Source organism: Lepidothrix coronata, unplaced genomic scaffold (genome assembly GCF_001604755.1).
Source record: "Lepidothrix coronata isolate B3197 unplaced genomic scaffold, Lepidothrix_coronata-1.0 Scaffold204, whole genome shotgun sequence".
Classification (NCBI taxonomy): domain Eukaryota; kingdom Metazoa; phylum Chordata; class Aves; order Passeriformes; family Pipridae; genus Lepidothrix; species Lepidothrix coronata.
The window spans coordinates 1,387,010-1,402,838 of NW_016690384.1; the positions used below are offsets into that span (position 1 = coordinate 1,387,010).

At 47.3% G+C, this 15,829-nt stretch overlaps 1 protein-coding gene across 1 annotated transcript in view; it reads left to right on the top strand.

The window, feature by feature from the left end:
- Positions 1–15,829, top strand: part of PRKG1 (protein kinase, cGMP-dependent, type I) — a 367,703-nt gene that overhangs the window by 257,884 nt on the left and 93,990 nt on the right. Inside the window, exons 6-7 of the mRNA XM_017832653.1 lie at positions 7,306–7,383; positions 11,741–11,835. Of these exons, the coding sequence (XP_017688142.1) occupies positions 7,306–7,383; positions 11,741–11,835 (173 nt within the window). The remainder of the gene's footprint in view (positions 1–7,305; positions 7,384–11,740; positions 11,836–15,829) is intronic.

Sequence of the window (15,829 nt, forward strand, 5' to 3'; positions counted from 1 at the left end):
ACTGTATCTCTTTGAACTTCCCAGTTTTTCCAGCATCCTCCACTTCTCAGCCTCCTGAAAGTCCTGTTTCTTCTCATCCTACCTGTTGGTCTGCTTTTGTTTCTCTTTTCCTGTTCCTTTGCACTGAGGGAAATGAAGCTCTGCCCCACTGATGTCTCTTCTGGTGGCCTCTTGTCATGCCAAAGAAACGTGTGGTGACAGGGATGAGCTTCCTCCTCATCCCCTCATCCTCTGAGCCTCTTTCCATGTGCTCTTTCTCCAAGAAAACTCATCCCTCTCACCCCTGCCATCTAATTTGTCTCCTCTTACCCTTTCCCATCCATTTTTGTTGTGTGTGAGGATGAAAAACCTTCTCTCAGTGGCTGCTCCTCCAAAAATCAGCACATCGGAGCCTCTACTCTCTTCCTACAACTTCCTTTACAAAAGGAAACATCCTGCAGGCACCAGCTGGGCATCTCCTGGACCTCTGCCCCCTGTGCCCCCGCTCAGGGAGCTGTCCCTGCCCCGGGGGGACAGCAGGGACAGTGGCAGGGTCAGGGTCAGGGGGTGGTGGCCCCTGTGCCAGCTGGTGACAGCGTTTTATGGCTCAGTTTTGGAGGCAGAGCCAGAGAAACAGATGTTTGTCTCAGCCCTGCAGAGAAAGAACAGCTGAGGGGGGTGGCCTGGCAGCTGCTGGAGGGTTGGGAGGCCTGGTTGCCCTCCAAAAACAGTTGTCAGGCTGTTACAGCAACAGTGGGGATGGAGTGAGAGTCCAAAGGTGGCTTCCAATGCCTTGCGTTGGCTTTTAGAGGGAATGAAAGCAGGAAGTTTCTTTAGGAAGAAGGCACAGAACCGAATCCTGCTTTTTTAGATCCTTACAGAACCCCAGGATGGGCCAGGCTGGAGGAGGGACCACAGTGGGGATCTGGTGCCACCTCCCTGCTCCAGCAGGGCCATCCCAGAGCACAGGGCACAGGAGTGTGTCCAGACAGCTCTGGAATAGCCCCAGGGAGGAGACTTCACCCTCTCTGGTCTCTGTTCCCGTGTCCTTATTGACAGGTCAGTGCAAAAGTCTTGAATTCCCAGTGAAAATTCAGCCTCTACTTCAGGACCAGCAGTTCTGGAGTTGCCAGAGGTTGGAAAAATCGCAGTTTGGAGATGGTCTTTTGCTCCAAATAGAGTGTGTGGGTTTTCTCTCTTCCACAACTTCCACTTTTATAACATCATTTCCATCACCTTTCTTGCCTTGTCATGGGAGCAACTCCTGGGAGTGGAGCAGTCTCAGCTCAATCTGTGGATCTTTATAATGCCTTTGGGATACTGAAGTGTGAGTAGTTTTTGAGGAAAAGGAAGAGCAGGAGGATACCCATCATCCCGTCATCCTCTCAGCACAGCCCAGGCACATTCAGGCCCTTGGAACAGTGCTGCCAACCCCCAACAGAAACAACCAGGAAATTAAAGCTATCATTTAACCAAAGAACTTCCAGCTAGGAACATTTGTGCCATCTTTGTGCTTCGGGAGCAGCAGGGCACTGCTGTGGCACTGGGGGTTAATGTGTCCCAGTTTGCACCCCGTGGATCAGGTGTAGGCTGCACTTGCTTTTGCTTCAGTGAAATAATTGCTGAAGGCACCTCTGGGCCTGCCCTCACACATCCTTTTGTATCCTTTCACCTACCCCAAGTGCTCAGAAACAGGGGTTATATCTTGGTATAACACGGTGCAGCCTCAGTCGAGGAGTGATAAATTCACCGTGTGGGGGGAGGAAGATGCTCCTCATTGTATCACTTTTTAGTTTTAGGTCATGGAGTTTAGTTTTAGGTGGTTGTTCTCTGAGCAGGGAGTTGCACTTGATCTTTAAGGGTCCCTTCCAGCCCTGTTCTGGGACTCTCTGCTTTGTGTCACTCCATAAGCAGGATGGGAATGTCCCCGTGGGAATGTTCCTTTGGGGGCACTGAGACCCCGGCTGGTCAGGGGATGGTTTGGCTGGAACTGGAAGCTCAGAAGGACCAGAACTGGAGAGGACACCCAGACTGTCCAGGAGCTGAGCTGTTTCCTCAGTGCCCTCACAGTCCATTAAGAAGCCACAGTGAAGCAGATAAAATATTTCCCAGAAGGATTTAACAGGGAGAGAGTCTCCTGTAGGTGTTACACAGCTTGGACCCTAAAGCCCATCTCATCCACCCCCTGCCATGGGCAGAGACACCTTCCACTAGCCCAGGTTGCTCCAGCCTGGCCTTGGACACTTGCAGGGATCCAGGGGCAGCCACAGCTTCTCTGGGCAACCTGTGCCAGGGCTTCACCACCCTCACAGCTGAGAATTCCTTCCCAATATCCCATCTATCCCTGCCCTCTGGCACTGGGAAGCCATTTCCCCTTGTCCTGGCACTCCAGACCCTGTAAATAGTCTTTCTCCATCTTCTTTCTCATCTGTCTTCAGGCCCTGGTCGCCTTCCTCATCTGCTTTCCCATCTCTGTGCTCCATAATTATCATTATGGATAATTAAAGTTATAGTTATATAGTTAACCCTCACTTCCCCTCAGCCCTGCAGCTCCCTCATATTTTATCATCCCACTTGTTGAGCTCCAGTGAAGCTGCTGTTTGGATATTGACATGTCCTGAGTGTCAAAAATTAGGGATAATTAAGAAGAGCACAACAGGATCATGCTTTGGCTGTTTGAAGGAGCAGCATTTTTAGATAATCTCTGACAGTGAAGCACATGGTAAAAGCAGGGAAGAAAATCCGCATAATTCCCAAGGAATTCAGTACAGAAGACCAGTAATAAACTGCTTGGGTTTGCAGCATTTTTCAGCAAATAAACATATTTTTATGTTTTATTTTCTTAGCACTGCAGCCTTGAAGGGATGGTTAGGGCAGCAAGAATGGGAAAAATAAGTCTTTTGAAAGCTGCTGCTGTTTGGAGTTTTACTGGGGGTTCTGTGGACATTTTTTAGAGCACCAGCAGCAAAATAACATATTGAGATTATTTTCATTTTTATTTCAATAACCCCTGGCTGGGGTGGGTTAGACATGGAGCGCTGGCATCAAGGCCACTGGTTAATGTGGTGTAAAACTGGCTCCAGGGAGTCAAACTCCTCGATTTCAAAGCCACCTTTGTGTCTCTGCTCCCCTCAGGTGACCTTTGGGTTACGTAGCATTCCAAACACACCATTTCCCGCCTTTTCCCAAGTATTCCTGGGATAAACACAGCAGCCAGAGGCACCCAGCTGGTGGAAAAACGAGGTCTTGTGGAGTTTGACTCTTGGGTTGCTCTCCAGCCTGGAGACCATCACTCCTTAAGAGAACTTTATTCCATGGGGTGTTTTTTCCACTGACCAGTGGACCAGTTTTTTCCAGTGCTGAGGTGGCACTGTGGCATTCTGGCTGGGATGAGGGATTCCATAAAGCAGGATATTGGCCTTTTTTAGGGCCTGATCTGGACCATGAGGTGCTCTGCACCCCTGCTGCTGCTTCTGTGGGATACCTTGAGCGGGTCCTGGAGACTCATCCGTGTCTTACCCCATCAAACCTGCCGAGGAAGAATTTTTTCCCCCTTGCCACTGGGAGTTTTTCATGGTTTTAAGTAAAATTGGCAAAACATGTTTTTATAGAAGCTGCTCTTAGTGGACAAACAGGGACCTCCATGATGGACCACACAGGAGGAACTTAGAAGGAAGGAAGAGCTTCCCTCGTGTTCATTGAGGTTGGAAATGCTGTTTTGGGAAGGATTCCAGCTTCTCTGTGTGGTCAGGTTGATTTTAACTCGTTTAGACATGGGGTTAAAATCTGTCTCTGGCACAGAAACTGGCCTGGTTTAGGGTTTGGTTTGGGTTTGGTAAAGAATTTGATTTATATCTAAGGGGAAATGATGATTTGCAGTGATGGTAACAGTTAATATGGAGCTTGGACTGGTGGATTCCCAGATTTCTATGTGTCCCATGGATGTTGTAGATGGATTCCCTGCTAGTTTTCACGCTGGTTTTCCAGGTCCAGCCCAGAAATTATTTTACATCCTGTTCTTCCATTCTAGCCATAAACCACATATTGACCCCCTAATCCAACAAAAACACTGTTTAAACCCATTCTCTCCAGCCTTCCTAATGTTGCATGACCATTTATAGGTCAGGTAATGAAACCCAATCCATAAATATTAATGAAAGAACTAAAGCCTTAAGAAAACCTTCAGTGATTAATTTCAGACGTGCCCCCCCAAAAAAAAAAAAGCAGAAAAACCAAACTACTTTTTTATCATTTATTTTTAATTAATTGGTTATTTTCTTGGGAAGAAAGCTCTTTTTGGAGCACTTAAACCTCTGATTTATCCTCTGCATTTGGGTTGCAAGCTTGGCTTGCTTTCTGTGTCCCCACAGCCCCCATTGCTGAAGATGCAACCCCTTACTGGTGTAGACTGGGGAAGTGTTTTATTCCGTAGGAAAATGGGGTGGCAGGGACTGTTCTTGGGTGATAAAGCAGCTCTGACCCCGGAGAGAAGCACCAGAAGGGCCTGAACGTTTATAAAAGTTACTTTATGAAACAACAACCCGGTTAGCATGACAAATACTCTAAATTTTGTGGCATTTATAATTCATCGATGCTGAGCCTTTATTGCCAAAGCTTATAAAATATACATTTGTGGCTCGCTGAGCGTTCCCAGCAGTTATTCCTTGGCTTTATCGTGGCTGTTCCCTTGAACTCTGCCTTGCCCAGACTTTGCTGCCAAACTGGGACCTGGATTTCTGCAGCCTCCGTTGGGTTTTCTCCATTTGAGTTCCATTTTTACCCTGGATTTCTGCTGTTTTCCACTGGGAAAGAAGGAAATGGGAGATTAGTTAATACAGTTTGCTCAGCTCTTCCAGCCAGGAATTAGTTTCTGTGTTTTGCTTTAATTTTGTCGTGGCCTGAAGGAGCTGTTTCTGAAGAAGTGTGCCCAGAAAACCACGGGATGCTTTGGCTTGAGTGAAATCTGAGCAAATAAACCAGCTTTTCTTCCCTGGACTTTGGGGGGAAATGCAGTGTTCCACCCAGAGTCCTTTCCTCCAGGGGGAAACTCAGTGCTGTGGTCCCTGGAGGTGTCCCAGGAAGGCCTGGCCGTGGCACTCAGTGCTCTGGGCTGGGGGACAAGGTGGGCATTGGGCACAGGCTGGATTTGATGACCTTGCAAGTCTTTTCCAGCCTTAGTTATTCTCTAAAAAGTCTAAACCCAAAAAGATTCAAGTTCTAAGCCCAACTTTGGCGTGTTAAAGTAGCTACCTAACTTTTTTAATTCCTTTGTGACTACAAAGGTGGGATGGGAATCTTTATGACCTATTTTAAAGGCTTTCTGGAAATTCTTTGACCAGTATATTTTGAGAAGAGCCAGGGAGGGATCAGGCTCTGCTCCCAGGGAACAAGGGACAGGAGGAGAGGGAACGGCCTCCAGCTGTGCCAGGGGAGGCTCAGGAGGAGGAATTTGTTGCTGGAAAGGGTGGTCAGGCCTTTGGGAGGACTCATGGGAATATACATAATAATGTTTGCAGTCATTAGATCTTTGGGTGCCTACAAAATTCCACTTGAGAGGATCTGATCCCAACACCTCCTAAAATCAGGCCCTTTCAAGGAGTCTCATCCTGGATGCTCAGAAATGTCCATCCTCAAATCTGCTCTCCAGAAACACCCCACGTAACAAGGAAAACTCTCTGAGTTCCTGTCCAGGGGCTCCTCCAGGATTTTTTTTCCTCTTTCCATTCTGGCACACGAAAAGAGGAAAAAATACAGCATTTTTTAGATCCAGTGGAGTCTGTTCAGGGTCAGGGCAACCCACAAGTTAGACCTCCTGACCCACATTCTCCTGTCCCCTTATTAGAAGTGCCGTGATAATATTCAGGATTTGTGGTTCTGGTAGAGAACTTTTTTTTTGGTGTTTTTTTTTGGTTGGTTTGGGGGGGGGGGTTGTGGGTTTTTTTGTGGGGTTTTTTGTTGGTTTTTTTTTTGGTTGGTTCGGTTTGTTGGTTTTTTTTTAATTTATTGATCTTCTGGAGAGTCTGAGGATTATTAATTACTAACCTGCTGCTTTTATTTATCCATATTTTTTTGTTTAGGTTGCTGCCTAACTAGATGTATTTTAATGTACTCACCTAATTCATTCTGTATTATAGTTCACTCAGATATTTTTTAGATTTTTTAAAATATTTTAAATATATTTTTATTTTTAATATGTTTTTATTTTTAATGTATTTTCATTTTTAATATATTTTTTATTTTTAACATATTTTTCTATTTTTAATACATTTTTCTATTTTTAATATTTTAATTTTTTATATATTTTACATTTAACTTTTTTCCTTTTCATTAATATCCCCGTGTGCCCAATGCTCCCAAACCAAAGAGTTGTTTTCTCCCATTGCTTTTCCATGAGCCCCTGCCTGTTTATTTTCCTGTGGGATCCTCCTGTCAGTCTGAAAGTGGCACCTAAAAGGTTGGGTGTAAAGACAGATAAATAAACACAGTAAATAAACACAATACCCTTGAAAGAAAACATCTCAAGCTTATCCAAATTCAAGGATTTGAATGAATTCCTCTCAAATCATCCCTGTTTTTACATTCTTTGGGATTAGAAGCCCTGATGGTCTTTGCTGAGGCTTCAAACAGCACCTGAGCCAGAGGGTTTGGGGGGGGCTGGGTATGAATGGAGAGTCTTTATTTAAAAAATATTGGGAAAAAAATATCAGGAAATGTTGGCTTTGGGTTTTTTTGGTGATGTAGAAATGCAAATTGCCTCTGCTGGGATGATCCAGGGGATGGAGGTGTTGATAAGCTGTGACATGGATTTAGCAAGGAATATTCCACACTAAGGCAGAAAAAACCAGGCAGATTAAACTACTGTAATAACAGGAGAAGAGAAAGAAAATTGTTTGTTGAATAAAGCCCTTGCTAGCAAAGCTGGGAAACCAGCAAAACCACAAGAAAAAAAAAAAGAAAAAAAAGAGAAGAAAAAGAATTATTGTTACAACAGACACATTATTGCAGTTTAGCTCGTGTCCTGTATTCCCTTATGAAAATTCCTCTGTCCTGTTGATGTGCTAAAAATGGATTTAGGCTGTGAGGATAATTCATCTGGGCAAAAGCTGGCACTGGCACAGCCTGAGGAAAAATGGGCAAGCCAGAAACTGTTGCAATTTAATCCTTACATCCCTTGACACAGGACAATCTTTAAGTCCCAGCCAGTGTCGGGCTGGGAGAAAATTGGTCTGGGGTGATTTTATCCCACAGAACTGCTGAAGGATCCCCTGGAAAACAGGCTCTGCTCGGGTTTGCTCGTCTTCATCTGTTTTTTTTCTCCCTTTACAGACACACTATGAAAGTGGAGAGTACATCATCAGACAAGGAGCTCGAGGGGACACCTTCTTCATCATCAGCAAAGGAAAGGTGAGCTCACACCCTGCAGGGCTGCTGGTGCTGCCCTGCTCCCAAAACTCAGCCCCAGCCTCTCCCTCCCTCCCTTCCCCCGGGCACAAATGTGGCAACACTTGACATTTAATTAAACTTCTGGCACTGTATCAGCAGAGGAGAGCGGCCTGAAGGGGAGAAAAATCAATCTGCTGCTGGTTTGCTCCCAGGGAACACTTTGGGGTCGAAAACAGTAGTTGAGTCTCTCAGTAAATGAGCAAAAAACCTCTGTTTTTTATTGCCACTATACCCTGCAATACTCAACTAAGAATCCCTCTTACAAGGCTGACTTCCAGACTTCATTCCCATGGCTACCCCTTCTCAGCTCCCCCAAATTGAATAATGGGAAGCCAGGGACGTCTGAGCTCTCTCCTTGGGGAAGGAAGAAGGTCTAAGTTTCTGTTCCACTGCTCACGGGGAAAATGGGCTTTATGACCTCTTTTCCCCTAAAATCCTGATGGGATTTTATACAAGGTTTTTTTTTTTCTTACCTTCAGCAAATTTCTACTATTTTTTTAGCTGGCCTAATACTGTTCCACTTGAGAAACACTGGGCTTCTTTCCACGGAGCAGGATGGAGATGTTCTCGGGAATACACAGTGATTTCCCACTGCAGAGGAGATGATACATGGCAAGGAAACACAAATGGATAAATGTGCTTGGAATTAGGCCAGGCCCAGCCTCCTGCTCCCTGGAGCTGATGTTGGCACCAACCACGTGTCCTTGAGGGGAGGGCAAACCCTGTGGCATCCATGGAGGAAGAGTGTGGGTGTGGAGCTGTCTCCCAAGTTTTTTCCCATCATCTTCCACTCTCTCTTTCTGGGAGCCAGTTCTTCATCAGAAGGAGAAAAAAAAGGTCTTTCTGGATGAATAAGAGTGTCATGGATAAGTTTCTGAAAGGAAGATAATCATGGCCTGAAATCCAAACTGAAGGTCTGATGCCCTCCACTCAGAAATAATATTTCCTCTTCTCCCAGAATAACCTTTTTTTTTCCCTTTTTTAATGGTGCATCTCCTTCCCATGTGGAGGGTTTGAAACCATGTTGGCCAGTCTGTTGGAAACCAGGCTTTTGCCTCACTTGATCAGGTGGATCCCATCCCTTCCTGGCAGTCATGGAATCCCAGCATGGTTGGGGTTGGAAGGGACATTAATGCCCATCCAGTCCCACCCCCTGCCATGGGCAGGGACACCTCCCACTAGCCCAGGTTGCTCCAAGCCCTGTCCAACCTGGCCTTGGACACTTCCAGGGATCCAGGGGCAGCCACAGCTTCTCTGGGCAACCTGTGCCAGGGCCTCCCCACCCTCACAGGGAACAATTCCTTCCTAATATCCCATCTAACTCTGGCAAGGGAAGCCATTCCCTGTGTCCTGTCCCTCCATCCCTTGTCCCCAGTCCCTCTCCAGCTCTCCTGGAGCCCCTTTAGGCACTGGAAGGAGCTCTCAGGAGCTCAGCTCTCCCTGGAACCTTTTCTTCTCCAGGCTGAGGAGCTTTGACTGTCTCAGCCTTTCCTCACGGCAGAGGTGCTCCAGCCCTCTGAGCATCCCTGTGGCATTTTCTGGACTCATTCCAACGTGTCCTCAGTCTCCAAAGGGAGTCTCTTTGTTGTAAAAGCCAAATCCCTGTTGCTGACAGCGGCTGAACATGCAGTTGTCATCCTGCCCCTCCTGCAGCCCTCACCCCTCACCCTCGGGATAGAGGAGGAACCCATCCCTGCCCATGGTCATTGCTCCAGAGCCCTGGGCTCCTGCTGGAAATGCTCCTTGGCTTCAGCCCTGGCCTCTGCCCCTTCAGCTTGCTGGGAGAGCTGCTGGCCAGAAAAAGGGAGCTAAAATAAAACAAGGCACGTGGACTCGCTGGGAAGTTCCCAGACCCTCAGCTGGAGCCTGATGGCCGGACAGAAATTCCCACAGGGATAGTTTAATTCTGCCCAGTTTTCTCTTCCAAGGTCGGTCATTTACAAAAGGGACCCCAGTGGCTGAGGGAAGATGGGTGGAGTTGGAGAGGCTTTAGTTTTAATGCCTGTATTAGGGCATAAGTTAGATCCAATCACTAACCCATGCTAAGGATGCAGCCAAGGATAGAGGGATGAAACTCAGCAATGAAACATGGAATAACTGATGATGGAATGGAGAATTATGGGATCAGTGGGTGCTGCCCGGCACTTGCTGAAGCCAGGGCACATCATGTCCCACGTTCCCTCTTAAAACCTGACCCAGGCAGTTCAATAATCCAGGGATAATTCTGGGAACAACTCCTGAACCTGGGAATCCACGGGCACTGTCTGTGAGCAGCACCGGAGCCTGAGCAGGAGCTGGGAGAGCTCCTTAGGAAAGCTCTGCCTTGCCTTTCGTGTCAGAGTGTCTGGAGTGACTGTCATGGAATCATGGAATGCTTTGGGTTGGAAGGGACCTTAAAGCCCATCCAGTTCCACCCCCTGCCATGGGCAGGGACACCTTCCACCAGCCCAGGTTGCTCCAACCTGGCCTTGGACACTTCCAGGGATCCAGGGGCAGCCACAGCTCCTCTGGGCAACCTGTGCCAGGGCCTCCCCACCCTCACAGGGAACAATTCCTTCCCACTATCCCATCTATCCCTGCCCTCTGGCAGTGGGAAGCCATTCCCTGTGTCCTGTCCCCCCATCCCTTGTCCCAAGTCCCTCTCCAGCTCTCTTGTACCTTTAGGTACTGGAATTCTGCCTAAGGTCTCCCCAGACCCTTTTCTTCTCCAGGCTGAAGTGAGCAAGGAGATTTTTTGTATTTTTGAGCCCAGCACTCCTCAGAAACACTCAGAATGATTTCTGCTCTGTTTTCTTGCAGCCCATCCTCCCTTGATGGTTCTTTTAGGAGCGAGATCTCTCCTCTTTTTCTCTATCAGCTCCATTCACCCCACTTGACCCCTTTCCTGAACTACTTTAGTTCATTTATTTGAGTGGGTTTCCTGGAGTCCAAGTGAGTAGAAATCAGAAGTGGGTTCAGAACACTCAGAACACTCTGAGTGCAGGAATCTGTTGAATGGAAATGGCTCAATCCCTTCTGCTTGTGCAGTGCCTTGCCTTGATCCAGAGGCAGTGTGCCATGCTGTGCCATTTCCCACCATTTTCCCATTAAAAGCCATGGTGTGGCACCAGTTTAGTGCTGGGTCAGGTGGGTCCTTCGCTGGAGCAGTGGCTGTTCAAAGGGCTCAGAGCTTTGAGCCACACAGAAATCCCTCCACACTCACTGCTTGGGATCCATGGAAGTCGTGGAGAAAGAGCTGAAATCTGCATTAAAGTTCCCTTTGTGTGTCCTGGGGTGTTCCTGGCTCAGCCATCCCACATTCCCATGCTCTTGGATGGGGCATTAATGACTCAAACCCACTGCTTTGGTTTGGCCACCCTTTAAGGAGGTGGGAGAAGGTGCAGGGCACAATTGGGAACTTCATGGTGAAATTACACTGGAATGTCTCCAAATCCAAAAGGACATGTCTGACATCCCACATTTTGCCTTTGGGAACTTCCATGTGCAAAAGCTCTGATTAAAAGGTCTGCAAAGGAGGAGCAGATGAGAGATCTTCCCCTGTAGGTGAGGTACCTGCAGAGAGGGGCTCATCCCAATGAAATCTGGGACAAGATGGGCTTTGGGAATGCCTGCCCCTGTCCACTGACCATAGACAGAGGCTGCACAACTCGATTTAGAGCTGGGAGAGGTGACTCCCACCATGCACTGGCCGTGGGTTTACAGCAGGGAGACAGTTTGCTTTCCATCACCAATATCTGCTCTTCTCTTTCACTGCTAAATAAAAAAGAATTAAAAATAAGATGGTCAATTCCTTTAAACTTCAATGAAAAGCCTTGATTTTTGCTCCAGCCAGAGTCATCCCTTCCCTGAATTTGGGAGCCCAAAGAAGTGGGGGCACCTTTCATCCTGCAGCCCCCAAACTGTTGGGTTTGGTTCTGATTTTTATGGCACCTTTCCCTGAGGTGAGAGCTCAGGAGCTCAAGGAATGCTGGGGAGCAAATCTAACGGGAGCCTGAGCTGTGTGCCTGACTGAGCCACCCCAAAATTTTGGAGCCTCTTTCTGCTGCTGCCTGTGCTTGTGCAGCCAACTCTGTGTTCTGAGTGAAAAACATTCAAACCCCCGAAGTGGTGGGTTTTTCCAAGAGCAGGAGGTACCTTGGTGGGAAATAACTGTTCGTTTCCCCAGGTGGTTGGTTGGTGATGCCACGGGAAGAGTGCAGGACTCTGGAGAACAATTCCCAGAGGAGACACAGCCCAGAGATCTGGGAGCTGTCGAATTCCTCTCTGAACAACCCTTTGTTAACCCCAGTTTTCCTAAATCCTTTTGGCTTTCCCGCAGGTGAACGTCACTCGGGAAGACTCCCCCAGTGAAGATCCCGTCTTCCTCCGCACCCTGGGGAAGGGAGATTGGTTTGGAGAGAAAGCCCTTCAAGGGTAAGTGCTCCTGCTGATGCAGTTATTCCCTTGGCATCATTCCTCAAGGATTTCTGCAGCCCTCAGAGGGCTCTGCCCGCTGGGGAGGAGATTGGGAGTGGGTTTATTCTTTGGGATGGGAAGAAGGTCCTCGGGGGGGGGGACATCAAATCCAGAGATCTTGCCTTGCTGCTGGACACCAAAAAGTGATTTATCTTTGCACTGTCTTCCCCCACCGTGCATGGGAAGGTCCAGATGTTTGGATTTTTGCATCTCTGGAGCGTTATTCCCGCATGGAAGAGCATGGTCAGTGTTGTCCTGGCAGGGCTGAAGGCAGGGTGGGGGTGGTGGCATTGAAGTTCTCTGGCTGTATTTTCATGGCTTTGGTGGATGTGGGGGTTGGATGGGAGTGACCTCTTTTATAGAAACCTTTTCCTCTGGGGATAATCCAAAAGAAGAGAAGCTGGAAATCCACATTGGACAGGTGATGGTTACAAAAATAGCCTTGATTTCCATGGGAAGGAATAGGAAGAGCAAAGCAGGAATTTGGGACACTCTGCCCTTCCTGGGAACTCTGTGAAAGAGCTGTTGGGCTTTTTTTTGGGGGGTGCTGTGGTAACTGTTGTGTGGTAATTGTTGTGTCCAGTCCCTCCTGTATCAGCCTTCTCCCAAAAAGAAGGTGGTGGAAATACTTGAAGCCCAAATTTCAAGTCACTTCCTGGCAGCCAGAGATGCCTCCAGCACAAAACTCACCTCACCCCTGTGATTCTAGACCTTTACTACAAAGTAATGTGGCTTTTAAACAAATATCCTTATTTTTATTCCATCCCTGCATAACTCCAGTGGCACACAGCATCCCTAAAGTGGGAATTTCTCAGCATTTTAAATCCAGTATTTTAACTGACTGGCTCAGATTGAAATTGGTTCATTTACAACACTTGTCTGCATATATTTGGATATTCAATATATTGAATACCTTTGATCTTCTGAGGCTAAATGGGAACTTCATAATTGAGAGCATGTTCTCAGCATGCAAGAAAAGCATAATCCTGCCATGGCCTGGCAGTGTCCAAGGCCAGGTTGGACCTGGGACAGTGGGAGCTGTCCCTGCCCGTGGCAGGGGGTGGAACTGGATGAGCTTTGAGGTCCCTCCCAACCCAAATCATTCCATGTTTCTAAGGTTTACTGGTAAAATTTTAAAAAGCTAATCAAAGATGAAAAAGTCAAAGAAAATGTACTAAAAATTGAATTTTATCTGACTATCTCAGATCTAACTGTGTTTGACAGCAGTAGAATCATCCTAAAGGTTTCCCAGGGTGCTGAACTGGGATGTGTCCCACAGTCCTGACAGGCACTCCTTTATTAGGGATTTATGGAGCTTCTGGATGCTTTGCATTACAATATTACACATTATTCAATTTGAACCTGGCTACAGAACTGCTGGGCTTGTTAACAGACTGCAGGGATGGTTCTGGAGGAATTCCACCTCCCTTGGAAAAAAAAAATCATGGGATCCCAGAGTGGTTTGGGTTGGAAGGGACCTCAAAGCCCATCTCATTCCATGCCCTGCCACGGGCAGGGACACCTCTCACTAGCCTTTATTCCATAGGTGTAGAACATAATCACAACTAAAACGACATTTCTCCCTGACAGTAGAAAATAACACTGAAATTCTGTGTGGAGCTGCCCAGCAGGAGCTCGGAGAACAGGGCTCTCCCAGTCCCTCCCAGCAACATCCCTGGCACACCAGGGACGTTGGGCAATAGCCCAGTTTGCAGCTCACACCAGCTGGTCCCCGGAATTGCCCGGGATCCCATTGCACAGGGACAACAGGAGTGGGGAGATGATGATCCACAGCATCCCCCAGGGATCTGTGGCCTTCCCGGGGAGCTGCAGGCAGCAGATGTGCAGTTTACAGTCTAACAGGGCAGGATTTGTGGCGTGCTCAGCAATCACTCACTTGGGGGGGTGTTTACTGGAACAAGAGAACATTTTATAATATTTGGAAGGCTGTTTACCATCATTATTTCCAGCAACAGGGAAATAAAGTCCATTCAAATAAACAATTCAAATCAGTGCAGAAAAGCAAATTTTTCGGAATATGATGGTTCTGAGCAACCTGGTCTAGTGGAAGGTGTCCTTCCCCATGGCAGGGGCTGGGAGCTAAATGGTCTTGAAGGTCCCTTCCAACCCAACCATTCCATGAATGGTTTTCATCTCCTTCAGGAATTGTTCCCCCGTAGGCCAACTCAAAGGTTTGGAGCCATTGCAACCTGGGATGGTGGGAGATGTCCCTGCCCATGGCAGGGGGTTGGAATGAGATGAGCTTGAAGCTTCCAACCCAACCCATTCCACGATTCTGTGAGTGCCTCCTTGGTGCTACGTTATATATTCCATCAGACCCTGGTGTTTTGGGTGCTGTTTTCGTGGTTTTGGGATCCTGGAGGATCTGCTACGTTATATATTCCATCAGACCCTGGTGTTTTGGGTGCTGTTCCCGTGGTTTTGGGATCCTGGAGGATCTCCAGCCCCGCAGTGGTGGCACGTGGCGAGGGGCTGATGTTCTGGAGAGGGGCTTTGGTAGAAACTCAGCACTGGGTTCCTGATGCTTCCACCAAACTGGCCAGTCTGGGGTCCAGTTGGGGTTTGTGGTGAGGGCACTGTCACCCAGTTTGAGCCAGCTGAGGTGCTGAGGGCACCTTTGGGACTGGCAGGAATTCCGTCAGGGCGTGGTTTATGGAAACGCGTGGGAATTTGGGAAGGGTCGGCTCAGGGGTGGCACCACCAGAGGAAGCTCCTCTTTGGCACCAAGACCCCCTGGCAAAAGGTGTCCTCCCTCACCCTTCCCGTTTGTAAAGCTAAAATGCACACGTTTTTATTATTATTTGTTAGAAAATGTGTTTGTGGTGAAGAATGAACTGTGGCCTTTGGGTTGTGCAGGAGGTGCTCTGCTCTGGGGACCATTACAGTGATATTTGAGTTATTGGAGCAAATTTATATATAAATACAAATAATTTTTATATATGCACACCATATATTATATTTAATTTTATATATATATATTGTATTATTATATTGTATATCATTTACATATGAATTACTGGTTACATCCACACTGATCTGAAAATGAGGGTCACAATTCCTATCCCTCCTAGGGCAGCACTTCTGCTCTAAAGAGTATCTGTGCTGTTTCCCACTTACATCTCCACCTTTGGAGGCTCCCAGGGAATTGTTTTCCCAAAGTTCCAGGAATCATCTCTCCTCTGACTGCCCCAAATCCCCGGGGGTATGTTTTGTGCCCTGAGAATCTGGAGCAATAAAACAACATCCGTCTGCCTGGGCGGGAATGTGGAAAGGCAACTTCCCTGCTGACAATCCCCGAGCTTTACACTGTGTTTTCCCAGAGAACAACTTAAAAACTCTGTGTTTCCTTCAAAACTTCATCACCAAAAACCTGGAAGGCTGTTGAAACCTTTTTCTCCCCTCCCTTTTTTCCCCTTTTCCCCCTTTTTCTCTCCCCTTTTTCCCTTTTCCCCCTATTTTCCATTTTTTCCTCCTTTTCCCCCTTTTTTCCCCTTTTTAGCCCCTTGCTGCCCTGTCTCTTTTCTTGCCCTTTCCAGTTTATTTTATATGTTTCCTTTCTTTTTTTCCCAGAAATTCTTCTCCCCTCTGGCTCACTGATAACTTTTAAAGGAATACATGGATTCATTTACTCGGGTCCGAAGGTGAAGGAGTCAAACTGATTCCTGGCAGTGAGAAAAAAAAGGACCTTGGAAAATGATAAAATTTTATTTTATTTTATCTTATTTTATTTCCTTCCCCTTTCCCCCCTTTCCCTCCCTTTTTCTCCCCCTTTTTCTTCCCCTTTTTCTCCCTCTTTTTCTCCTCTTTTCCCCGCCTTCTCCCCCTTTTCCCCCCTTTTTCTCTCCCTTTTTCCTCTTTTTCTCCTCTTTTCCCCCATTTTAGCCCCTTTTCTTCCCCTTCCCCTCCCCTTTTCCCCCCATTCCCTTCCCTT